At 46.4% G+C, this 26,904-nt stretch overlaps 1 protein-coding gene across 1 annotated transcript in view; it reads right to left on the bottom strand.

The window, feature by feature from the left end:
* sez6b (seizure related 6 homolog b) overlaps positions 1 to 26,904 on the bottom strand; it is a 901,253-nt gene that overhangs the window by 71,506 nt on the left and 802,843 nt on the right. The window contains exon 11 of the mRNA XM_070858015.1: positions 1,993 to 2,189. Coding sequence (XP_070714116.1) covers positions 1,993 to 2,189 — 197 coding nt within the window. The remainder of the gene's footprint in view (positions 1 to 1,992; positions 2,190 to 26,904) is intronic.

Below are 26,904 nucleotides of genomic sequence, written 5' to 3'. Positions count from 1 at the left end.
ACTACAGTGAAACTTGCAACAGCTTTAGCTGGGAATAAAAATTAATTAGCAATGCTGGCGCAACTGAAATATGTCAATAGATAGGAGGCCCAGTTTGGTGGGGGGATGGAGAGGACACAACCACTTTTGAAGTCCGCATAATGCCCCACGCTATTCCTATCACATAGAAATCAAGGGAGATACAATCCACTGTTGCTAATGATTCTGAAAACCAGAGAATTTTGAATGGTGCAGAAATCCCGGTTTCTTCTTCCCGCGGGCATTCAATTAAAAATAGGAGAAAAGATGCGCGCTTACCTTTTGGTTGAACGTTCACCAGAGATTCTGGTCCTGAGGCCTCCTCTTCTTGCGCAACGGAGTGCGTTCACGTTGGGACGTCCGCAGGAGGCACGTGGGCACCCAATCACGGTAAAGTATTTTCTCATTCATAGTAATAGGAGTTTCGTAAGTCCGAAACTCCTATTACTATGAATGAGAAACACCCCCAAACACCCAAACACTACATAAAACATTAAAAAAACACTTCACATAAATACGTTAGAGAAATTAAAGTTGATAGAAATGTTTTTGAAAAAAAAATATTTGCCAATTTTTTAAAAAGGTTTAAAATAAAATTACCTGAGTGGGCAGGGTTTTCAACATAAATATGTATTTTTAAATTTTATTTTTATATGTTTTTAAACTCTTACGCTGGTAAAAATAGGCTATGCTGTGTTTACCAGGCGCAAGAGTTTTAAGGACATTAGCAGGGCAAGAGATGGGCAAATAGCCCAATTTCTGCCGAGGGAATTTCCTTCTCCCCAAGGTGCGGCCAACTGTCAAGCCAGAAACTTGTCAGATCAGAAAAGCCGGTTTTCGGCGCATGCACATTGTGCGCAGAAAACCGGAATTTCTGATGCCTTCCCGGATCCGTACACATTCCATATGGACCCGGGGAGGCCGGAATTTCAGGGCCATTAATTTTACTTGGAAAATCTCAGCCAAAATCGACTTGTAAGATGGAATCAAAGCTACTTTTGCAGTTACAAAAACAGCACCATCAATCATTCAGATTATTAAAGCAGGTCTTCTTTAGATCACGGTTTCTGCAATTTTAATTATTTTGATTGGCACACTCAGCTGAGATTTTTATAATTATATGTCAAATCTGTTTGCTGGAACAGTTCTTAAATTGGCTATGCTTAATGAAACAACAAAGGCAATTAGTGGCACAGTAATAAATTGTCGGACTGACCTTTAAAGGTTGTGGAAACTTTGTACCAATGACATGAGGAATACAGCAGATGAGGCAAACTGGAGGAACTGATAACTCCTCTGGTGGCGAATACTGATGTGACAATTACAAAGGACACAGCAACTCATTTAGGAAACAGCCTGGTAACCATGATGCCAGATTCTTGGAGAATGAATAGAAATTCCAGCACTAACTAATTCTTGAGCTCAAGCGACTCTTCCTCGGAGTATTTCACTGCGTTTGACTTGGGGAGTCCGCTTTCTGCAAAACGAATGTATTGCCTCCAACTGGCAGGAAGGCCAATTATAATGAGTGATGATATCCATGGAGACATTCGTGGCTCAGACTATCCAACCCTCGTGACTTCCTTACAATTGATCAGCTATTATCCTGTGTCTCACTAACCTTTTGCCATTGGGGAATAAAGTTCACGAGCAACATGTGTGGCAGGATGATCGAGATGAATGACATTGGAGATCAAGCTATGAACACTACAATAACAGCCATTGTTTGTGGCAAATACATACCACAGGCTAATTATCGATTGCAATTTGTTTAAAAGATCTGAGGAGAACAACCGACTCGTACACCATTGCAACTTGTACACTAGATTTTTTTTAAAAAAACAGTTATAGGCGGTATATTCCACAAACAAAGCTGTGAAAATCCTGGCTGCAGTTTGTATGCAGGACCTGCTTGTTTTCAGTCAAAGATAGCAATTGTTGAGTTTAACTGGACAAAAAAATATTTTGGCTCACCATAGAAATGAATGACAAATCCCTGTTGATATCCAAACACATTGCTTGCTGGATCAGATTGGAACTGGATGGTGACATCAGCCATGGTCGTGTACAGCTTGAACTGATGGTGGGTCCCTGAATACTGGCCCAATATTCTTGCTGTTAAGTCATCCCCATCATAAAAAGTGAGAACATCATTCTTTCCCATGTTTAACCTGCAAAAGGCACACAGTTGTCAGTCACATTTGAAGTTAACACTTTCCTCGGCAAGTGAATACTAATTACAGTGTCCTACTGGTGTGATCCCAATAAACAAATGGTATTGCATATTAAGCCAGTAATGAAGGTATGGGTTGAATATCCAATATATTATTACTGTTGCTTCTAGTCAGCAATCCGCTGTGTTGCCTATTCCAACATATGGCTCAGAGACGTGGACCATATACAGTAGACGCCTCAAAGCGCTGAAGAAGTACCACCAATGCTGTCTCTGCAAGATCCTGCAAATCCCCTGGGAGGACAGACGCACCAATGTTAGTGTTCTCAATCAGGCCAACATCCCCAGCATCGAAGCACTGACCACACTCGACCAGCTCCGTTGTTCTCATGCCCGACACAAGACTCCCAAAACAAGCGCTCTACTCGGAACTCCTACACGGCAAGCGAGCCCCAGGTGGGCAGAGTAAACATTTCAAGGACACCCTCAAAGCCTCCTTGATAAAGTGCAACTTCCCCACTGACACCTGGGAGCCCCTGGCCAAAGACCGCCCTAAGTGGAGGAAAAGCATCCGGGAGGGCGCTGAGCACCCAGAGTCTCATCGCCGAGAGCATGCAGAAACCAAGCACAGGCAGCGGAAGGAGCGTGCTGCAAACCAGACTCTCCACCCACCCTTTCCTCCAACCTGTGACAGAGACTGTAATTCCTGAATTGGACTGTTCAGTCACCTGAGAACTCACTTTTGGAGTGGAAGCAAGACTTCCTCGATTTCGCGGGACTGCCTCTGATGATGAAAAGGATGTTGTAGCATTCACTCTAACCACACCGAGGGAGAAGATGCCCAAACTATGGCTTTCTTTTTATTGATGCATGGGATGTGGGCGTCGCTGGCATTTATTGTCCATTGTTAATTGCCCCTTGAGAAGGTAGTGGAGAGCCGCCTTCTTGACAACTGAGTGACTTGCTAGGCAATTTCAGAGGGGCAGTCAAGAGTCATCCACATTGCTATGGTTCTGGAGTCACATATAGGCCAGACTAGGTAAGGGCGGCAGATGGGTCTTACGACAATCTGGTAGTTTCATGGTTACCGTTACTGATAGTAACTTTTTATTCCAGATTTATTTAATTAACTAAATTTTTTAATTCCCCAGCTGCCGTGGTGGGATCAGTTACATCTGTACACAGTCACTGAACCCAAGAGTAGGTAATAGCAAAACCAATAACTTTAACTGGGAAACCAATCGATAAAATTGCACAGCGGTTGGACGATTTTGTATTCCATTGCTTCATAGAAACATAGAAAATAGGTGCAGGAGTAGGCCATTCGGCCCTTCGAGCCTGCACCGCCATTCAATGAGTTCATGGCTGAACATGCAACCTCAGTACCCCATTCCTGCTTTCTCGCCATACCCCTTGATCCCCCTAGTAGTAAGGACTACATCTAACTCCTTTTTGAATATATTTAGTGAATTGGCCTCAACAACTTTCTGTGGTAGAGAATTCCACAGGTTCACCACTCTCTGGGTGAAGAAGTTTCTCCTTATAGTCCTGGGTTTTAGCAACATCACATTACTTTGGCATAAGGTAAAACTGAACACAAATGCAGACCTTAAAACCTAAATTAAACACAAACATGTTAGGTTAAGTTACCCCTCCCCATAATACAATGTATTTCATTTATTTTTATCACAGCAGTATAGAATGTAAATTGTATTTGTTTCCTGCAATAAAACAGAATGATGAAAGGTTTTTATAAATCAATTGTCAGATGATTTCTGATCAACCACGAGTGTGTTACTACGCACTGCCAATCAGCTGATAGCAGGCTGCAATTCAGAGTCTATGGCAGAGTGCACCTTGTTTCCACAGAAACCGTCTGACATGAGCATTACCTGCTCAGAGCCAGTGCTCGAGAACCTTTTTTCAATTCTCCTTGACAGCACCTGAAATGTTTTAGCCAACAATTTTGTTAAATTGCTAGAAGGGTGCAAGGAGCGTCACAGTCTCAGAGTGTGTGAGGTGTTTATGAGATAGGATTTACAGGAAGTGAATTAAATGGCGGTTTATTTTTGTACAACTATTCTCAGCACGTCAGAAACTCTCTTATTCTTGTCTAAAACCCAAGTCAGGACACCTGATGGGATTAGTGGGAACTCAGACAATAATCCGTGGAATAATGTTGGGAAGTATAGATGTGAATTCAAAAAGAAAATCATTCTTGAGATTATAGGCATCACTGGTGAGGCTGGCATTTATTGCTCATCCCTAGTTGCCTTTAAAAAGGTGTTCGTGGGCCTTCTCCTTGAACCGCTGCTGTCTGTGTGGTAAAGGTGCTCACATGATTTTATCCGAGGGTATGACTTCATCCTAGGGTTTTGAAAGAGGTGGCTATCGAGATAGTGGATGCATTGGTTGTCATCTTCCAAAGTTCCATAGATTCTAGAATGGTTCCCGCAGATTGGAAGGTAGCTAATGTAACCCCGCTATTTATGATGAGGACTTATGAGGAAAGGTTGAGTAGGTTGGGCCTCTACTCATTGGAATTCAGAAGAATGAGAGGTGATCTTATCGAAACATATAAGATTATGAGGGGGCTTGACAAGGTGGATGCAGAGAGGATGTTTCCACTGATGGGGGAGACTAGAACTAGAGGGCATAATCTTAGAATAAGGGGCCGCCCATTTAAAGCAGAGATGAGGAGGAATTTCTTCCCTCAGAGGGTTGTAAATCTCTGGAATTTACTGCCTCAGAGAACTGTGGAAGCTAGGACATTAAATAAATTTAAGACAGAAATAGAGAGTTTCTCGAAAGATAAGTGGTTATGGGGAGCGGTCAGGGAAGTGGAGCTGAGTCCATGATCAGATCAGACGTGATCTTATTGAATGGTGGAGCAGGCTCGAGGGGCCATATGGCCTACTCCTGTTCCTATTTCTTATGTTCTTATTAAGAAAAGAGGGAGGGAAAAAACGGGGAACTACAGACCATTTAGCTTGACATCAGTAGTAGGGAAAATGCTAGAATCTATTATTAAGAACGTGGTAACAGGGCATTTAAAAAATAATAATAGGATTGGGCAGAGTCAACATGGATTTCTGAAAGGGAAATCATGTTTGACAAATCTGTTAAAGTTTTTTGAGGTTGTAACTAGCAGAATAAATAAGAGGGGACCAGTGGATGTGGTGTATTTGGATTTTAAGAAGGCTTTCGGTAAGGTGCCACACAAAATTAGGGCTCATGGGATTGGGGGTAATATACTAGCATGGATTGAGGATTGGTTAATGGACAGAAAACAGAGAGTAGGAATAAATGGATTATTTTCGGGTTGGCAGGCTGCAACTAGTAGGATGCCGCAAGGATTGGTGTTTGGGCCCCAGCTATTCATAATCTATATCAATGATTTAGATGAGGGGACCAAATGTAATACTGTATATCCAAGTTTGCTGATGATAAAAAGCTAGGTGGAATGTAAGTTGTGAGGAGGCTGCAAAGAGACTTCAAAGGGATATAGAAAGGCTAAATAAGTGGGCAAGAACATGGCAAATGGAATATAATGTGGAGAAATGTGAAGTTATGTGTTATATATGCAGACGATGGATATACTCTTTGTGTAGCCATTGTACAATTGTATAAGATGGAGACTTGTTACCTGATGTACTATCAATAAGGTTTACACTGTGTACATACTAAGCTGGCACCACAAGAGATGCAACTGATGGAGCACGGGGTTTCCTGCCCCTGTGGCAGAGGCTGTCCACCAGAGGCCACTGCGGTGGGAGACCTGAGGGTCACCTGCATAGGTGTGCAGGGCCCAGTATAAAAGGCTGCCCACCATGCTTGTGCCTCACTCTGGAGTTACGAATAAAGGACCAAGGTCACTACAGTTTGAGTACAACACATTGCCTCGTGGAGTTAATCATAAGTGCATTACAGATATAACAACTGGCGACGAGAATAAAGATTTTCACGCGATTATGGCTACCTTTTGGCAGACTAAAAGACTTCGCAGAGGGTGATGATTGGGATGCCTTCACGGAAAGGCTCGAGCAATATGTTGTGGCAAACGACCTGGCAGGGGAGACAGACACATTGGCGGAGAAGAGCAAAGCTATACTGCTGATCAGTTGTGGGCCTGAGGTCTACCACCTCGTCAGGGACTTGCTGGCACCCACGAAGGTCAAGGATAAGACATACGATGAGCTGACTGAACTAATTCGCGACCAACAAAAACCAAAACAGAGCATCCTCATGGCCAGGCACAGATTCTACACTCACCGCAGACCTGAGGGCCAGGAGATTGCAAAATATGCTGCCGACCTCAGGAAACTTGCAGCACCTGATTGCGGCACGCACGTCAATGAAGGCTCCTTCACAAGCTATTATCTGCCGACACCACAGTCAACCTGCAGAAGGTCATCAGCATCAGTCAGGCGTTCATGACCTCGACCTGCAGCACCAAGCAAATTATCCATCCTGTGGACTCAAACTCGGCAAGTACTGGACACAGAATTGTACCTTTCACAGGCAAGACTGTAGAATGAGGCTCTGTGCAGGGCAGAGAGCACAGACCTCAGGGTTCCAGAACTCAGAGTCTGCCGAGGGGTGCTAATCGAGTAGCACCATGCTGGCTTTGCGGAGGAAACCAGAGGGCTCACCGGTGTCAGTTTACTGAGTATGTATGCAAAGTCTGTAACACGAAGGGCCACCTCCAGCATATGTGTAAAAGAAATACGACTCACCGTCTAGCAGAGGAGTCAGTCGATGACTTTGAAAGTAAAAGTGGAGGGCAGAAAAACTCAAGGCAAAAATAAAAAAGGGCCACATTACAGCAAAAGTCCAAAGGGACAAAGTGTGTTAAAAAGACAAGCCTGAAGAATCTGTGCCGCAATGCGAGGAGTATTCGTAATAAGGTGGACGAATTATCTGCGCAGGCAGCTATTAAAGCTGTAAAGCTATTAAGGAGTTAGATGAAGTCCTTACTACTAGGGGGATCAAGGGGTATGGCGAGAAAGCAGGAATGGGGTACTGAAGTTGCATGTTCAGCCATGAACTCATTGAATGGTGGTGCAGGCTAGAAGGGCTGAATGGCCTACTCCTGCACCTATTTTCTATGTTTCTATGTTAATGAATATGATATAATTGGGATTACAGAGATATGGCTCCATGGTGATCAAGGCTGGGAACTCAACATCCAAGGGTATTCAACATTCAGGAAGGATAGACAGAAAGGTAAAGGAGGTGGCGTAGCATTGCTGGTTAAAGAGGAAATTAACACAATAGTAAGGAAGGACATTAGCTTGGATGATGTGGAATCTGTATGGGTAGAGCTGCGGAATACCAAAGGGAGTTGTGTACAAACCACCAAACAGTAGTAGTGAGGTTGGGGACAGCATCAAACAAGAAATTAGAAATGCGTGCAATAAAGGTATAGCAATTATCATGGGTGACTTTAATCTACATATTGATTGGGCTAACCAAACTGGTAGCAGTACGGTGGAGGAGGATTTCCTGGAGTGTATTAGGGATGGTTTTCTAAACCAATATGTCGAGGAATCAACTAGAGGGCTGGCCATCCTAGACTGGATGATGTGTAATGAGAAAGGACTAATTAGCAATCTTGTTGTGCGAGGCCCCTTGGGGAAGAGTGACAACAATATGGTACAATTCTTTATTAAGATGGAGAGTGACACAGTTAATTCAGAGACCAGGGTCCTGAACTTAAGGAAAGGTAACTTCAATGGTATGAGACGTGAATTGGCTAGAATAGACTGGCGAATGATGCTTACAGGGTTGACGGTGGATAGGCAATGGCAAACATTTAAAGATCACATGGATGAACTTCAACAATTGTACATCCCTGTCTGGAGTAAAAATAAAACGGGGAAGGTGGCTCAACTGTGGCTAACAAGGGAAATTAGGGATAGTGTTAAATCCAAGGAAGAGGCATATAAATTGGCCAGAAAAAGCAGCAAACCTGAGGACTGGGAGAAATTTAGAATACAGCAGAGGAGGACAAAGGGTTTAATTAGGAGGGGGAAAATAGAGTATGAGAGGAAGCTTGCTGGGAACATAAAAACTGACTGCAAAAGCTTCTATAGATATGTGAAGAGAAAAAGCTTAGTGAAGACAAACATAGGTCCCTTGAATTCAGAATCAGGTGAATTTATAATGGGGAACAAAGAAATGGCAGACCAATTAAACAAATACTTTGGTTCTGTCTTCACAAAGGAAGACACAAATAACCTTCCGGAAATACTAGCGGACCGAGGGTCTAGCGAGAAGGAGGAACTGAGGGAAATCCTTATTAGTCAGGAAATTGTGTTAAGGAAATTGATGGGATTGAAGGCCGATAAATCCCTAGGGCCTGATAGTCTGCATCCCAGAGTACTTCAGGATGTGGCCCTAGAAATAGTGGATGCATTGGTAATCATTTTCCAACAGTCTATCGACTCTGGATCAGTTCCTATGGACTGGAGGGTAGCTAATCTAACACCACTTTTTAAAAAAGGAGGGAGAGAAAACAGGGAATTATAGACCGGTTAGCCTGACATCGGTAGTGGGGAAAATGTTGGAATCAATTATTAAAGATGAAGTAGCAGCGCATTTGGAAAGCAGTGACAGGATCGGTCCAAGTCAGCATGGATTTATGAAAGGGGAATCATGCTTGACAAATCTTCTAGAATTTTTTGAGGATGTAACTAGTAGAGTGGACAAGGGAGAACCAGTGGATGTGGTGTATTTGGACTTTCAAAAGGCTTTTGACAAGGTTCCACACAAGAGATTGGTGTGCAAAAATAAAGTACATGATATTGGGGATAATGTATTGACGTGGATAGAGAACTGGTTGGCAGACAGGAAGCAGAGAGTCAGGATAAACGGGTCCTTTTCAGAATGGCAGGCAGTGACTAGTGGGATGCCGCAGGGCTCAGTGCTGGGACCCCAGCTATTTACAATATACATCAATGATTTAGATGAAGGAATTGAGTGTAATATCTCCAAGTTTGTGGATGACACTAAGCTGGGTGGCAGTGTGAGCTGTGAGGAGGATGCTAAGAGGCTGCAGGGTGACTTGGACAGATTAGGAGAGTGGGCAAATGCATGGCAGATGCAATATAATGTGGATAAATGTGAGGTTATCCACTTTGGTGGCAAAAACATGAAGGCAGAATATTATCAGAATGGCGGCAGATTAGGAAAAGGGGAGGTACAACGAGACCTGGGTGTCATGGTACATCAGTCATTGAAGGTTGGCATGCAGGTACAGCAGGCGGTAAAGAAAGCAAATGGCATGTTGGCCTTCATAGCGAGGGGATTTGAGTATAGGAGCAGGGAGGCCTTGGTGAGGCCTCACCTGGAATATTGTGTACAGTTTTGGTCTCCTAATCTGAGAAAGGACGTTCTTGCTATTGAAGGAGTGCAGCGAAGGTTCACCAGACTGATTCCAGGGATGGCAGGACTGACATATGAGGAGAGACTGGATCGACTGGGCCTGTATTCACTGGGGTTTAGAAGAATGAGAGGGGATCTCATAAAAACATATAAAATTCTGAAGGGACTGGACAGGTTAGACGCAGGAAGAATGTTCCCGATGTTGGGGGAGTCCAGAACCAGGGGTCACAGTCTAGGATAAGGGGTAAGCCATTTAGGACCGAGATGAGGAGAAACGTCTTCACTCAGAGAGTTGTTAACCTGTGGAATTCTCTACCGCAAAGAGTTGTTGATGCTAGTTCGGTAGATATATTCAAGAGGGAGTTAGATATCGCCCTTACGGCGAAAGGGATCAAGGGGTATGGAGAAAAAGCAGGAAAGGGGTACTGAGATGAATGATCAGCCATGATCTGATTGCATGGTGGTGCAGGCTTGAAGGGCCGAATGGCCTACTCTTGCACCTATTTTCTATGTTTCTATGAATCCAGCGGAGAGTATGATGATTTGACCAAGGAGGCAGTTCAGCCCCAAGAAGAAGTGTATCGAGTTTGTATACCTGCACCACCGATTGTGCTCCAGTGAAGATGGAAGTTGAGATAAACGCCGTTCCAGTCTTCATGGAAGTGGACACGGGAGCGAGCCAGTCAGTAATGAGCCAGGATGCCTTTGAGAGGCTATGGAACGAAAAACGACCCGAGCTGGTTCCAGTACAGGAAAAGTTGCGCACCTACATCAAGGAGCTGATCCCAGTCCTTGGTAGTGCGGATGTAAGTGTAATCCATAATGGCATGGTGCACAAGTTACCTCTGTGGATTGTTGCAGGTGATTGTCCAACGCTAATTGGAAGAAGATGGATGGGGAAGATCCAGTGGAAATGGGAAGACCTCTTCACTCCAGCAAACGATGTCCCCCGTGCTCATAGGCAGAGCAAAACTTCACCTTCGCTTGGACCAGGCACCAGAGAACAGACCAGCGCAGCACCTGAGGCACAGACCATCCATCACGACTGCGTGGCAATGATCCGACCGGAACAACCTAAAAGTACCTTCCCGGCTCCAGTGACAGGACTCCTGGGGAGGAAGATCGAATTCACAGGCACTGTTCCAGCTTTTGTGGCAGAATCGCGGGAGAGAAGGATGAAGGCAGTCGACCTCGAGGACAGAGGCAAGATGGCGTCCCTGATGCAGCGAGAGGCAGCGTGCTGAAAAAAATGGCCACGGCCATATCACAAGGTGCAACGCTGAGGGATCAACACGTGGTATCCAACAAAGGATTCGATTGGGGTAAAGCCAGCAGGGTTCTCTTAAAGGAGACCTGCAACCAACTGAACTTAAAGAGACATTGTATGCATGGCAATCAATGTAACGAACTGATTAAGATTGTGAACAAAATGTTGTTGCGAGATGTCGGGAATAGAGTGTCCCCAAAAGTAGCAAGCGAGTGAATTGGGGAGGGTAAAGGCAGTGATTCTAATGCCCTGCCCCAGGTGTCCCCACAAGTTATAGGCCAGCGACCTCAGGAGGGTGAAGGCACTGATCCTGATACCCTGCCCTAGGTCTATCCAACCCGATGGCACTATTCGCTACGGACCTGGAAACAAAAACTGCGCCAATACGCACAGTCAGCCACCATTGCCCACCACCCGGTGGGTGGAGACGGCGCAGCCCCCAGACCCAGTCACTACCTCGGCCATGTCCGGGAGCGAAAGGTCAGAACCAACGAGTTCCCCAAACGGGACCTGGAACAGCCAGGTTCCCAACACCGTTAGAGAGCAGGCAGAAGATTCTGCAGCCCTCAAAGGAGGACAGGGAGGCCACACACATCTGTGGCTCTGCCCACCACTAGGCAACGGCAAAGGCCTGGAGTCCTGGCTAGATGAGCGAACCAAGCCCACTCTGCTAGCAGGGGGCGCAGCGCGCTATCAGACGACTAGGACCCCGTCCGGTTGCCCTGGAACATGCGTCCTTGCATACCTGTACTGCTACCTCAGTACTTACCATGACTGAACCATGAATGCAATCTACCCAATCCTGGCACACGACCGCAAAACATAATGAATGTAAGTCACTGAACCCAGGTGTCACGATACAAACTGTAACTTCCTTTCTTTGTATTTGCACTGTGTCTGATCCTGCATGTTAATGTAACAGGCCTGCTGCATGATCTCGCTGGGGGCCGGGGGGGGGGGGGCAGGAAATGGATGTATGTAGCCATGGACACACACAGGGATTACACCCAGAACCCACTGGAACCTCCACTGCATCATCGAACCATCCAAACTGGTAACCACTGCCCAACGTTGTGGCAAAAGGACTTGGGGGTTAATAGGGAGAGCACCAAGCCAAAGCACAGCCAATGTGCAAGGGCTATTGGCACTTAAGTCTGGGAGAGCTAAGCCAGAGCACATAGTGCAAAGGTAATCGGCACAAAGGACTTGGGGGAGAGTGATATTATATATGCAGACTATCGATATACTCTCTGGGTAGTCACTGTATAGTTGCATAAGATGGAGACTTGTTATCTGATGTACTATAAATAAGGTTTACATTGTGTATATACTAAGCTGGCACCACTAGAGAGTGCAACTGGTGGAGACTGGGGTTTTCTGCTCCTGTGGCAGAGGCTGTCCACCAGAGGGCACTGTGGTGGGAGATCTGAGGGTCACCTGCATAGGTGTGCAGGGCCCAGTATAAAAGGCTGCCCACCATGCTTGTGCCTCACTCTGGAGTTCCGAATAAAGGACCAAGGTCACTATAGTTTGAGTACAACACATTGCCTCGTGGAGTTATTCATAAGTGCATTACAGATACAACATTATCCACCTCTGTAGGATAAATAGAAAAGTAGAGTGGAAGTCTATGTTCTCCAGAGGCATTGGCACAATTCAAATTGTTAACCTTTCCTTATTCATTTTAAAGCCTACAGCTTCCTTCTCCCCTGCTGCAGCCAACGTAGCAGTTGGTAAACACCTCCATAGTAAGCCAGTCTCATTAGCGTTGTATATTTGATCTGCAGGCAATTTCATTTCCTGCACCATTTCTGTGCGGCCTCATTGTCTGCTGATTTTTTTTCGCCCGACACACCCAGCTGGCGAATGCCGTGGCGATGCTTAAAACGTGTGAGCCAGCCTTCTGAAAAAATGTACTCTTCAGTTAGATTCATTCTCATCTTGAAGTCCTTGGCCTTTGCTGTATTCATTGGCCCTGAAATTGCCACACCTTCAGACCGTTTCAAAGAAAACCATTCATAAAACACTTGGTCTCGTTTGTCAAACTTTGGCTTTCACAAATTTTTGCGGGACATCCGTCAGAAGCAGCGGTGAAACTTTCTAAATCTTTCTTTTGCTTTTTGATATCGTAAATTGTTGATGATCCAACTTCATATTCGTCCATCAAAGTACGTACACTTCTGCAGCTTCAGGCTTCTTTATCATTTCTGATTTCTGCTGAATGCTCAATTCCTTTTGTTTCCTTTTAGTGCTGTCACAAGACATTTTAAATTGTACACTCGACTGCTCGAACTGCTTTCAATGCGTGTGACAATTGAAAAGTAAGAACGAAGTCCACGCCTGCGTCAATTTATGTGTAATTGAGCAATCTGTTCACGTTTGCGATAGTTGAAGTGAGCGACGTATTCACGTGTGTGACAATTATTTTAAATTCCGTTACGGCGGGTTTTCCGTTACATTCGTATTCGGATAAACGAGTTTCCTGTATTTTTTTAAATGGTGAGAGATTGGGAAATGTTGATGTTCAGAGGGACCTGGATGTCCTTGTACACGAATCACTGAAAGTTAACCTGCAGGTACAGCAAGCAATTAAGAAAGCAAATGGTATGTTGGCCTTTATTACAAGAGGATTTGAGTACAAGTGTAAAGATGTCACTGCAATTATCTCGGGCCTTGGTGAGACCACACCTGAAGTATTGTGTACAGTTTTGGTCTCCTTACCTAAGGAAGGATGTCCCATAGAGGGACTGCAACAAAGGTTCACAAGACTGATTCCTGGGATGGGGGGTTTGTCCTATGAGGAGAGATTGAGTAGACTAGGCCTATATTCTCTGGAGTGTAGAAGAATGAGAGGTGATCTCATTGAAACATACAAAATTCTTACAGGGCTTGACAGGGTAGATGCAGGGAGGATGGCTCTTTTGGCTGAGGAGTCTGGAACCAGAGGTCATAGTCTCAGAATAAGGGGTCGGCCATTAGGGACTGAGATGAGGAGAAACTTCTTCACTCAGAGGGTGGTGAATCTTTGGAATTCTCTACCCCAAAGCGCTGTGGAGGCTCAGTCTTTGAGTATATTCAAGACAGAGATCGATAGATTTTTGGATATTAAGGCAATCAAGGGATATGGGGATAGTGCAGGAAAGTGGAGTTGAGGTAGAAGATCAGCCATGATCTCACTGAATGGTGGAACAGGCTCGAGGGGCCAAATGGCCGACTCCTGCTCCTAATTCGTATTATGTTCTTATGATTATGAACCAGCTTTGATGAAGGAACGGCGATATATGGCCAAATCAGGATGGTGTGTGACTTATAGGGGAACTTGCAGGTGATGTTGCTCCCAAGTGCCTGCTACCATTGACCCTAGGTGGTAGAGGTCGCGGGTTTGGGAGTTGCTGCTGAAGAAGTATGGCGAGTTGCTGCAGTGCATCCTTTAGATAGTACCCACTGCAGCCAGAGGTGGGGTGGGTGGACGATTAGGCTAGTGGATGAAGTGCCCAACAAGCGGACTCCGTTACATAGAAACATAGAAAATAGGTGCAGGAGTAGGCCATTCAGCCCTTCTAGCCTGCACCGCCATTCAATGAGTTCATGGCTGAACATGCAACTTCAGTACCCCATTCCTGCTTTCTCGCCATACCCCTTGATCCCCTGGATGGTGTTATGCTTCCAACCTTATGATGGAGGGAAGGTCATTGATGAAGCTGCTAAAGATAATTCAGCCTAACACACTGCCCTGAGGAACTCCTGCACTTATATCCTGGGTTTGAGATGATTGGTGATGATTGGCCTCCAACAACTCACAACCATCTTCCTTTGTGCCAGGTCTGACTTCAGCTACTGGAGAGTTTTTCACCTGATTCCCACTGACTGCAGTTGTACTCGGGTTCCTTGTTGCCACACGCGGTTAACAATGCCTTGATGTCAGGAGCAGTCACTCTCAGCTCACCTCTGGAATCCAGGTTGCGTCCATGTTTATACTGAGGTGGTAATGAGGTCTGGAGCCGAGTGGTCCTGGCAGAAGCCAAATTAAGCATCGGTGAACAAGTTATTGTTGAGCAAGTGGCGTGTGCCACCACTATCGAACACCTTGCATCGCTTTGCTGATGATGGAGAGTCGGCTAATAGGCTGGTAATTGACTAGATCCGATTTGTCCTGCTGTTTGTGGACAACACATATCGGGGCAATTCTCCATATTGTCGGGTAGATTACAGTACTGTAGCTGTACTGACGCAGTTTAGATCAGTGGGGTGGAGGAGGGCGGCGGGGGGGGGGTGGTGGTTGGTGAGGCTAGTTCCAGAGCACAGGTCTTCAGCACTACAGCCAGGATATTGCCTGTAGCCTTTGCTGTATCCAGTGCATGCAGCCATTTCTTGATGTCACGGGGATTGAATAGAATTGGCTGTAGAATAGCATCTATGATGGTGGGCATCTCAGACCAACCATCCACTCGGCACTTCAGGCGGAAGATGCTTGCGTAGGCTGCAGCCTTGTCTTTTGCACTCACGTGCTGGGCTTTGCCACTGTTGAGGATGCAAATGCTCATTGTCTCTTCCTTCCATTAGTTGCTTAAGTGTCCACCACCATTGATGAGTGGATGCGACAGGATTGCAGAGCTCTGACTTGAGTTGTTGGTTGCGGGATCGCTGAGCTCTGTCTGTAGCATGCTGCTTCCGCTGTTCAGCATGCCTGTGGTCCTGTGTTGTAGCTTCACCAGGTTGGCACCTCATTTTCAGGTATGCCTAGTGCTGCTCTCAGCATGCTCTTCTACACCCCTCATTGAACCAGGGCTGGTCGCTGGCATGGTGCCGATGCAGGTGGGAGGGATAAGCCGGTGAGTACCCAGTGCACAGTGCTTATGTTACTGTCAATCCCCAAGAATCAATCATGATTTATATCGATAAACTTCCAGGGATTACAGCCCAATCATTAATCCTCTCATATGGACATCATTACATATCAGCTGCATGGAACCTACAGGATGTTTATGTACGGCCGACTTCTTTCATCAACAAAATAGGCCCTGATTGTATTACATAAATAAAAATTATTTTTAAAAAAGCAAGAGAATGATTCCATGGCAGCAATCTCGTCTCAAATCCAGATGAGGGTGACAGAGTTTGAGTAACATCATCGAATTGTGACAATATTTGAAGATTTTTCTGTCTGGAAGAATCCCTTGCAAATACAACACATTCCTGGGCACCACTTGTCCTACTTCCAAAAGAGTACATCATAAAAAAACAAACTGCACCAGAGACTTTTTATTAGTATATTCAGCAACAAAAATACTGTGCCGGTAAATCAATAAACCTGATTATGGACAGACAGAAAACTGACAACCTTGCAGTTTAGGGATCCCACTTTGAAAATTGATCATGAGGACACTGCCTCATAATGGCTCTCTGGCGTCCATTATTCTTTGCACAATATGTTTTCAGTTTGACTTGTGTCCACCTTGCCTTTTTCCGACTGGCCCTTGATCATTTTGCAGAATAATGGCAACTGAAAAGATTTGTGCCTTTTTTTTTTGAGAAAATGAGACACTTTTTGTAAGATATGGCTCAATTTTTAAATTACCTGGGTCATCGCAAAGTCTCACGACATGATACATCGTCATGCCATCCACACTTTCTCAGCTGGCATATCTGGAGGCGGTGCTCAGTGATATGTGGCTGTGATTGAATGTCAGAAAGCAACTGACACTGCTGATGGGTTAGTTGATATATTCTTGGGAGCAGTTACTCGATGAAAATGGAATACTATGTATCACAATAATATCCTCTAACTCCATTCTTTATGGTGCTTGCACTTTGAGTTTCAATTAAAATAAAAAACATTATTTTAATAAAGGAACAAAAAGTGCAAAATGGACCAAAAATAAACATCAAAGTTACAGTTTTAAAGACAATTTATACTTTACTTAAAACTGTACAAATCAGGATAACCCAAACTCAATGCAATCCCCCTGGGTTTATAGTCGGAGTTAAATTACCAGCCTGATCCGCAGGCTCACTGGCACTTTCCAGTTGAAATGGCAGGAGATGTAAATCCAACCCAATGTAAATCCATCATCTCTCAGCCCTAGCAGTCAATGTGGACAACTCCTCATTGCTTATACAGGACCAGATATTGAAACTTGGCTGTAAATTCGCAACATATGCTGCAGTTGTACAGTATAGGCAGGATCTCTGATTGGCTGCCTAACAAAACTATGTGGGACAGGCTCGATGGACCCGATGGTCTTTTACCTGTCCGTCATTCTTCTTATGTTCGTATATTTAACGGTAGGCATTTTTAGATTTGCTCGAATATTTTTTCTAGCATTGAGAGGTTGCAGCTCATGTATAGTGTCATCGTCATAGGCAGTCCCTTGGAATCGAGGAAGACTTGCTTCCATTCCTGAAGTGAGTTCTTTGATGGCTGAACAGCCCAACAGGAGAGCCATAGACTCTATCACAGGCGGGACAGATAGTTGTTGAGGGAAGGGGGTGGGTGGGACTGGTTTGCCGCACGCTCTTTCTGCTGCCTGCGCTTGATTTCTGCATGCTCTCGGCGTTGAGACTCGAGGTGCTCAGTGTCCTCCCGGATGCACTTCCTCCACTTAGGGCGGTCTTTGGCCAGGGACTCCCAGGTGTCAGTGGGGATGTTGCATTTTATCAGGGAGGCTTTGAGGATGTCCCTGTAACACTTCCTCTGCCCACCTTTGGTTCGTTTGCCGTGAAGGAGCTCCGAGTAGAGCACTTGCTTTGGGAGTCTCGTGTCTGGAGGCACCTATTGGCAGAAGCTCTTCCGACTTTGTCTCAACACCGAGCATCAATCCCAACGTCAGAGCAGTGTACCAGCATGAATTTCTCCATCTCCGATACCAGCCATCATTGTCTCTCAGTGAGATTGTAGCAAAAAGCCCATTTTGTGATCAAGTTAAGTTTAGGCTTTTCTGCCCAGCTACTGGTGTAAAGCTTGCTTAAAAACACAGCTGGCAGCTCACAATTGAAGATCAGCTCACTCACGTAATTATTCATGAATGTCCGCGCAACTTTGGCATTGTGCAGGGAGTGAGCCGATTGAGTTCTGTGCAAATTATGGCCAGCAGCTCAGCCTTAAAGAGACACGCACGCTTAAAGGCAAGTATGGGGGACAAATATTGTTTCTGCCTTTACAAAGCTTCCAGATGAATTTCAAATATTTGCCAGCCTTTGCCAAGACTGGAAGAGGATGCGCAAGAGAAAAATGAAGTAAAAGTAAACTCAGTCAGGCCTTTTGCTCAATGAGGCCTGCGGCACACCGGTGAGGGCTTCCAGGGATCCCAGCACAACTTGGCCATAAAAGACAGGCTGTATGCACATGGTAGTGCAGAACCTACTCACTCTCAGGATTTCTGATGTTTCAATGCCAGCTGTGTACATGCATGACCAGTACATAGGATTGATAAATTTACTCATTAGTGCCAAATTGTATGCAGTTTTGTGCAGTAGACTAAAAGGGCTAGACTCATTGTGAATCATTTCTGTCTTCTGCTGCCTCCATTAGTGCCCCGGCAATGGCGATGGTAAGCACTTCCGGGCGGATGGCCAACATCCAGTGCCCTGCCGGGACATTCGGTGTCGGTTTTGAGGGGGCGTGGAGCATTACCGCTCTGAAGTGGCGAGCCAATGTGCAGCGCCCCTGGTTGCGACACCGGATCGATATTTGGTTGTCGCCTGACCCGTAGCGCCCCCCCTTTGCTGGGATCACCTGTGGAAGCTGCCGTTCCAAGCTGTAGCGGCCACAGTGAGGCAAGTAATGGCGAGTGATTGTTTTTTATTTTTTTACGATTTATGTTGTGGTGGAGTGAGTAATGTATTGGGAATGTTTTTAATATTTTTTTTTCAGATTTTTTTTTCATGGAAGCCCTCTTTGTGCGCTCCGAGGCCGGCTGTTTAGCTCGGGATTTTCACTTGCTCAGCCGGCCCAGTGCCCTAAAAGAGGTGTGGAACGCCTCCCTTAGCGCTCCGCTCCACACTCAGGGCCCAGCTGGTGAATTTTGCGGCTGGAGACGCAAACCATTTCGTGATGCAAAATTTACCGCCCCGCCCGGGTTAACGCTGCAACAGAGGCGCGACCGAATTTCTCCCCCATAGTGTGTTATTAGAACTTACATAACTATTGGACATCATCTGATTCTGTAGGGTGAGTTTCCGTTACTTAGTATGGACAGGATCCTGGCCTATATTTCATCATCATCAACACAGGCAGTCCCTCGAAATCGAAGAAGACTTGCTTCCACTCTAAAAGTGAGTTCTCAGGTGACTGTACAGTCCAATACGGGAATTACAGTCTCTGTCACAGGTGGGACAGACAGTGGTTGAAGGAAAGGGTGGGTGGGGAGTCTGGTTTGCCGCACGCTCCTTCTGCTGCCTGCGCTTGTTTTCTGCATGCTCTCGGCGATGAGACTCGAGGAGCTCAGCACCCTCCCGGATGTTCTTCCTCCACTTAGGGCGGTATTTGGCCAGGGACTCCCAGGTGTCGGTGGGGATGTTGTATTTTATCAAGGAGGCTTTGAGGGTGTCCTTGAAACGTTTCCTCTGCCCATCTGGGGCTAGCTTGCCGTGTAGGAGTTTCGAGTAGTGCGCTTGCTTTGGGAGTCTTGTGTCAGGCATGCGAACAATGTGACCCGCCCAATGGAACTGGTCGAGTGTGGTCAGTGCTTCGATGCTGGCCTGAATGAGGACACCAACGTTGGTGTGTCTGTCCTCCCAGGGGATTTGCAGGATCTTGCGGAGACAACGCTGGTGGTATTTCTCCAGCGATTTGAGGTTTGGTGTGACATTGAGGGCTCATCAGAGGCAGCACAGAAAATCATGCATGAAGGATTACTTACAACAGGTGATTTGCCCTGCACTCACTAGGAACTGGGTTGCGATTTTCCAAACTAACTTTATTTAGAACCAAAAGGGAGGAAATCTTCATGCCTTCAGTCTGGGCTCGATTCCAACCCGCCCAGATCCAAAAGATGAGAGCACAGAATGCCAGCTCCACTCTCTCCTCCAGATGATACTTTAAAAACAACTTAATTTTCTCCTCAATTTGTGGTCTCCCTGGATCATGCATCAGTGCATCGAGAAAGAAGCCAAACAGCTCCCAGCTCTTGATATGCGCTGCTCTGAACTAACTACTAGGATGTGAATGAGGTGGAGACGCAAATGAGTCTCCCTACTTCCCTGTACTAGCCTCTACTCGTAGAGATCTTGAAACTAGACCATCAGCTTATGTTTTTACTCCAACAGAATCTTAAAATTATATATCGGAAAACGGTGAAGTCAATCAAAAGGAGTATAGAATGTGATTGAAGTAAGGACATGCAGGAACATGTCAATATACTGGTCAAGTGGGCAGAACAATGGCAAATGGAATTCAATCCGTGATAATGTGAGGTAATGCATTTGGGGAGGTCTAACAAGGCAAGGGACTACACATTAAATGGTACAACACTGAAAAGTGTAGAGGAACAAAGTGACCTTGGAGTGCAGGTCCACAGATCAGGTCGATAATGTGGTTAAGAAGGCATATGGAAGACTTGCCTTTATTAGTCAAGGCATGGAATACAAGAGCAAAGAGGTTATGCTTGAACTGTATAAAACACTGGTTAGGCAGCAGCTGGAGTACTGCGTGCAGTTCTGGTCACCATATTATAGGAAAGATGTGATTGCACTGGAAAGGGTGCAGAGGAGATTTACAGGAATGCTGCCTGGACTAGAGAATTTTGGCTATGAGGAAAGATTGGAGATGCTGGGTCTGTTTTCTTTGGAATAGAGGAGGCTAAGGGGAGACTTGATTGAGGTATATAAAATTATGAGGGGCCTGGATATAGCGGATAGGAAGGACCTGTTTCCCTTGGCAGAGGGGTCAACAACCAGGGGACATAGATTTAAAGTAATTGGTGGGAGGTTTAGAGGAGATGAGGGGGGAAATTTCTTCACCCAGAGGATAGTGGGGGTCTGGAACTCACTGCCTGAAAGGGTGGTAGAGGCAGAAACTTGGATGTGCAGTTAAAGTGCCGTAACCTACAGAGCTATGGACCAAGAGCTGGAAAGTGTGATTAGGCTGGATAGCTCTTGGTCGGCCGGCGCAGATACGATGGGCTGAAATGGCCTCCTTCCGTGCTGTAAATTTCTATGATTCTATGATGACATATAGATGTGACTAGTGCTACTCTGTGTCATGCTGGTGCTCAAGTCGGAGCTAGCATTAGAAGACATCATGAAAGATAGGTGACCAACCATCTTTTTCTACCTTATCTTTGATCTCCCCTCTTAATCCCTCCAAACTCATCTTAATTCATGAGACCCACTTCCTGCTCCCTTGACACTATTCCCACTAAACTGCTGACCACCCAACTTCCTTTTCTGGCTCCCATGTTAATCGACATTGTTAACGGTTCTCTGTCCTCAGGTACCGTTCCCCACTCCTTCAAATCTGCTGTCATCACCCCTCTCCTCAAAAAACCAACCCTTGACCCCACTTTGCTTGTTAATTATCGCCCGATCTGCGACCTCCCGTTCCTGTCCAAAGTACTTGAATGGGTTGTTGCCGCCCAAATCTGTGATCATTTTTCCATGAATTCAATGTTCGAATCCCTTCAATCTGGCTTTTGCCCCTGCCACAGTACTGAAACTGTTCTCATCAAAGTCACAAATGACACCCTTTGTGAGTGTGACAAAGGTAAACTATCCCTCCTCATCCTTCTGGACCTGTCTGTAGCCTTTGACATGGTTGACCATTCCATCCTCCTCCTACGCCTCTCCAGCTGGGTGGGACTTCACTCGCCCGGTTCCATTCTTATCTATCTAATTGTAGCCAGAAAATCTCCAGCAATGGCTTCTCTTCCCACTCCTGCATCATTACCTCCGGTGTCCCTCAAGGATCTGTCCTTGGTCCCCTCTTATTTCTCTTCTATATGCTGCCCCTTGGCGATATCATCCAAAAACACGGAGTCAGTTTCCACATGTACGCTGACGACACCCAGCTGTACCTCTCCACCACTTCTCTCGACCCCTGCTTGGTATTTAAATTGTCAGATTGCTTGTCCGACATCCAGTACTGGATGAGCAGAAATGTTCTCCAATTAAATATTGGGAAGACCGAAGCCATTATTTTTGGTCCCCGCCACAAACTGCGTTCCCTAACCACTGACTCCATCCCTCTCCCTAGCATCAATCTGAGGATGAACAAGACTGTTCACAACCTAGGTGGCATATTTGACCCTGAACTGAGTTTCATAAGAACATAAGAATTAGGAACAGGAGTAGGCCATCTAGCCCCTCGAGCCTGCTCCGCCATTCAAAAAGATCATGGCTGATCTGGCCGTGGGCTCAGCTCCACTTACCCGCCCGCTCCCCATAACCCTTAATTCCCTTATTGGTTAAAAATCTATCTATCTGTGATTTGAATACATTCAATGAGCTAGCCTCAACTGCTTCCTTGGGCAGAGAATTCCACAGATTCACAACCCTCTGGGAGAAGAAATTCCTTCTCAACTCGGTTTTAAATTGACTCCCCCGTATTTTGAGGCTGTGCCCCTCAGTTCTAGTCTCCCCTACCAGTGGAAACAACCTCTCTGCCTCCATCTTGTCTATCCCTTTCATTATTTCAAATGTTTCTATAAGATCACCCCTCATCCTTCTGAACTTCAACGAGTAAAGACCCAGTCTATCCAATCTATCATCATAAGGTAGCCCCCTCATCTCCGGAATCAGCCTAGTGAATCGTCTCTGTACCCCCTCCAAGGCTAGTATATCCTTCCTTAAGTAAGGTGACCAAAACTGCACGCAGTACTCCAGGTGCGGCCTCACCAATACCCTGTACAGTTGCAGCAGGACCTCCCTGCTTTTGTACTCCATCCCTCTCGCAATGAAGGCCAAAATTCCATTCGCCTTCCTGATTACCTGCTGCACCTGCAAACTAACTTTTTGGGATTCATGCACAAGGACGTTTTAAAGTTTAATTTGTTTTAATTGCCGGTGCTTTTAGTGTCCCCCTCCCCTTTTATAGGGGGCACTGGAAAAAATTTGATTTTAGCGCCCAAAAAAAAAAACAAAAAAAAAACCAAAAAAAGGAGGGGAAAAAAAAGGGCCTTGTAAATGTCTGGTGTGTCACCCAGGTCGGGTGGCACTGTTTAATGTTTTTTTTGTTTTGCAGATAAACTCCAAAAAGAGTTTCATGCACAAGGATCCCCAGGTCCCTCTGCACCGCAGCATGTTGTAATTTCTCCCCATTCAAATAATATTCCCTTTTACTGTTTTTTTTTCCAAGGTGGATGACCTCACATTTTCCAACATTGTATTCCATCTGCCAAACCTTAGCCCATTCGCTTAACCTATCTAAATCTCTTTGCAGCCTCTCTGTGTCCTCTACACAACCCGCTTTCCCACTAATCTTTGTGTCATCTGCAAATTTTGTTACACTACACTCTGTCCCCTCTTCCAGGTCATCTGTGTATATTGTAAATAGTTGGGGTCCCAGCATCGATCCCTGTGGCACACCACTAACCACCGATTTCTAGCCACATATCCACGGCAGAACTAAACCCGCCTTTTTCCACCTCCGTAACTTTGCCCTCCCGCCCCTGCCTCAGCTCATCTGCTGCTGAAACCCTCGTGCATGCCTTTGTTACCTCTAGACTTGACTACTCCAACTCACTCCTGGCCGGCCTTCCACACTACGTAAACTTGAAGTCATCCAAAACTCAGCAGCCCATGTACTAACCCACACCAAGTCAAGATCACCTCTGTGCTTTCTGACCTACACTGACTCCCAGTTCAACAACGCCTCGATTTCAAAATTCTCATCCTTGTTTACAAATCACTCCATAGCCTTACCCCTCCCTATCTCTGTAATCTTTTTCAGCCTCATAATCCTTCAAGATGTAGGGGTGGGGGTAGGGGTGGGGATTGGGGTAGGGGTGGGGGGTAGGGGTGAGGTGTAGGGGTGAGGGGTAGGGATAGGGGTGGAGGTGGGGGTTAGGGGTGGGGGTTAGGGATGGGGGTAGGGGTAGGAGTGGGGGTGGAGCTGGGGGTTGGAGTGGGCCTGGGGGTGGGGGTCGGTGTTGGGGTGGGGGTTGGAGGTAGGAGTAGGAGTGGGGGTTGGGGTTGGGGTGGGGGTGGGGGGTAGGAGTAGGAGTGGGGGTTGGGGTCGGGGTGGAGGTGGGGGTGGGGAGGTAGGGGTGAGGGGGGGGTGGGGATGGGGTGGGGGTGGGGAGATAGGGGTGGGGGTTAGGGGTCATTCATTCACTCGAACGAGGATGACTTGCTTCCACAAGAGTTCAGAGATGTTTCAATGACGGACCCGATGTTCCAGTCCTGAACTCCAGTTGAGGGGGTGGAAGATGTGCGTGGATTTTTTTAACGTGTGGTGACCATTGCACATCAGCCACCACACGGGCTCGACAGATGGGCTCCAGTGGCAGGGGTTGAACCAGGACGACTGGAGCCCTGCTCCGCTGCACGGACCTAGTGCGCGCACATATCGCAGTGTGGGCTGGCCCGTGCTGCCCCTGGGCCCTCGGCTCTTCTGGCCCCCGTACCCTCATTCGCCGCACCTTCACCCACGATGTTCCAGGGCCCGGCGCTCCAGCTCTATTTATAGCCCCGACCTGCGGTGGTGTTCTCACACAGGTTGGGGTGGCCCAGGGGAAGGGATAGGGGTGGGGGGGTAGGGGTAGGGGTAGGGGGTAAGGGTGGGGGGTAGGGTTAGGGGTGGGGGGTAGGGGTGGGGTGTAGGGGTGGGGGGTAGGGGTAGGGAGTAGGGGTGGGGGGTAGGGAGTAGGGGGTAGGGGGTAGGGGTAGGAGTGGGGGGTAGGGGTGGGGTGTAGGGATGGGGTTAGGGGTAGGGAGTAGGGGTGGGGGGTAGGGGTGGGGGGTAGGGATGGGGTTAGGGGTAGGGAGTAGGGGTGGGGGGTAGGGGTGCGGGGTAGGGGTAGGGATGGGGGGTAGGGGTAGGAGTGGGGGGTAGGGGTGGGGTGTAGGTGTGGGGGGTAGGGGTAGGAGTGGGGGGTAGGGGTAGGAGTGGGGGCTAGGGGTAGGGATAGGGGTGGGGAGGTGGGTAATTAATACTTCTAGTTATGCTGCACAGAACAACATTTCATTGCCTCAATTAAGTGAGGACTAGGCATTATGGCACGAGTGTCCTTAAGCAAATCTCTGGGCGGTAAGCTGGTTCTCGACATCTAATTGCAACTGTGTCAGCACGAGGTGTAACAGTGGCAGCTACACAAGTGGCAAAATCCAACTTCTGTCTGTTCAACGTACACACAGCCCTGAGGGCTGCAAGGCTTGGGTCTGGCTGCAAAATAACACTGTCATCATATGATGATGGAAGTCGCTTCTGCACACGACTGTCTCGTACAGACTGAATGTCACCTTGACACCGTTATAATAGGAACAGCCACAAATCTTTTCAAGACCAGAGGGTGCCACCAATCTTAACAAAATACATTTCCATACTGTGATCTTCAGCTCCGTCTTGTGATGAAAAATTGCCTATGCTATCAACACACGCCTGCTTTGTCCCTATAATTTACTCCGGCTTGATGTCGACCGAGAACAAGATGTCAGGAAACACTGCATACTTTTGATTAGATACTGCATGCAATGTCAAACCGCGCCCCCCTCCTTCCCCCCAGAAAATTAATGAAAAGCCATTATATATCAACCATCTCCGTGACTTATTACCACTATTCAACTTACATCATAAAAAAACCCCAGGATATTAATTACCCTGACAGCATGTCATAACACATACTCTGTAAACACCACTGTCTACTTTGGTGTTTCTCATGGCTGCCCACGGGCAGAATGAGATACACAGCATCGCAAACCTCTGCCACTTCATGCCTTCGATACTGAAAATGTGTCTGGCAGAATTCATTAGGAGGGCTAATCTATGGCAGTAAGCTGTAGTAGTGAATTTTTTATTTATTTATATAAAACCTTATCAACCAAAGAAAAGATATCTGCCTGATGCCAGAGGCATATGAGCTACAGTTTTAGGAGCTCGCATTCTTTCATGTAGTGCAGATAAAAACATTAGACAGGTCCTGTTAATATGTATTCTAGTGTACAGATAAAGGAACAGTATTTCATGTACTCGCACCAGGCAAGTTGCAGCAGCTCAGGATCAATGTTACTTCAAGATCAATATTAGCCTTGACCTAGAGCAGTGTGTCACTAATTTTTGTCAAGAGTTATAACTCCAGCAGTGTTCTGTTTGAGAATCATGCTCCGGAATCCTTTATCAATACACAATCGAGTGAACAGGACATGGGTCCATATCTGGAATTCCTCACACCAGGCCAGCTTCTGATTTAATTTACTCCATTATGGGTTATTGCCTATCCGAAGGCTGGAATCTATACTTTCATCCTTCCCCCAGCCCCCCAATGGAAAGTCCAAAGTGATCAGTTTCAATTTTTTTGACTTGTTATTTCATCTCTCCTTTTTAGTTCTCCCTCCCTCTTCCCACATTAGGAACCGTTTCCTGAGCTCGGAGTCAAAATAAACAACTTGCTCCCAGGCCTCAGTTGATGCTGTTCCGTCCGAACAAACTAATTTGCATTTATATAGCGCATTTCACATCCTCTTTCTCTGCTGCCGAATGTAATGCAGTATGTTCTCCCTCTCTCCTGAAGGCATGGCTCTCTTTCCGGGGTGCGCTTTTAGGGATGATTTCCAGTACCTCACCCACAAAGCCGCACTTCATGCGTGAGCCGAGGCAGTAAGTGTCAGTCACTGCGGCTACCAGAGCCAAGCCAAACCAATTCCATCTGATTTCTACACAAGCACCCTCAAGCTGGATTCACCAGACAGAGATTGGGTATGGGGACTTGAGCTGATTTCCCGCTCCCTAGACTGGGGCCCATGACCAATTGCATCACACCAACTACTGCTCTGACTGGCACAGTGTGGAGATTTAGTCTGGGACTTAAAAAAAAACATTCTGGAATGTGGGCATCACTAGCAAGGCCAGCATTTATTGCCCATCCCTAATTGCCCTTGAGAAAGTGCTGGTGAGCCGCCTTCTTGA

The sequence above is a fragment of the Pristiophorus japonicus genome, chromosome 16 (genome assembly GCF_044704955.1).
Source record: "Pristiophorus japonicus isolate sPriJap1 chromosome 16, sPriJap1.hap1, whole genome shotgun sequence".
Lineage (NCBI taxonomy): Eukaryota > Metazoa > Chordata > Chondrichthyes > Pristiophoridae > Pristiophorus > Pristiophorus japonicus.
This window is presented reverse-complemented; position numbering and strand designations above follow the sequence as displayed.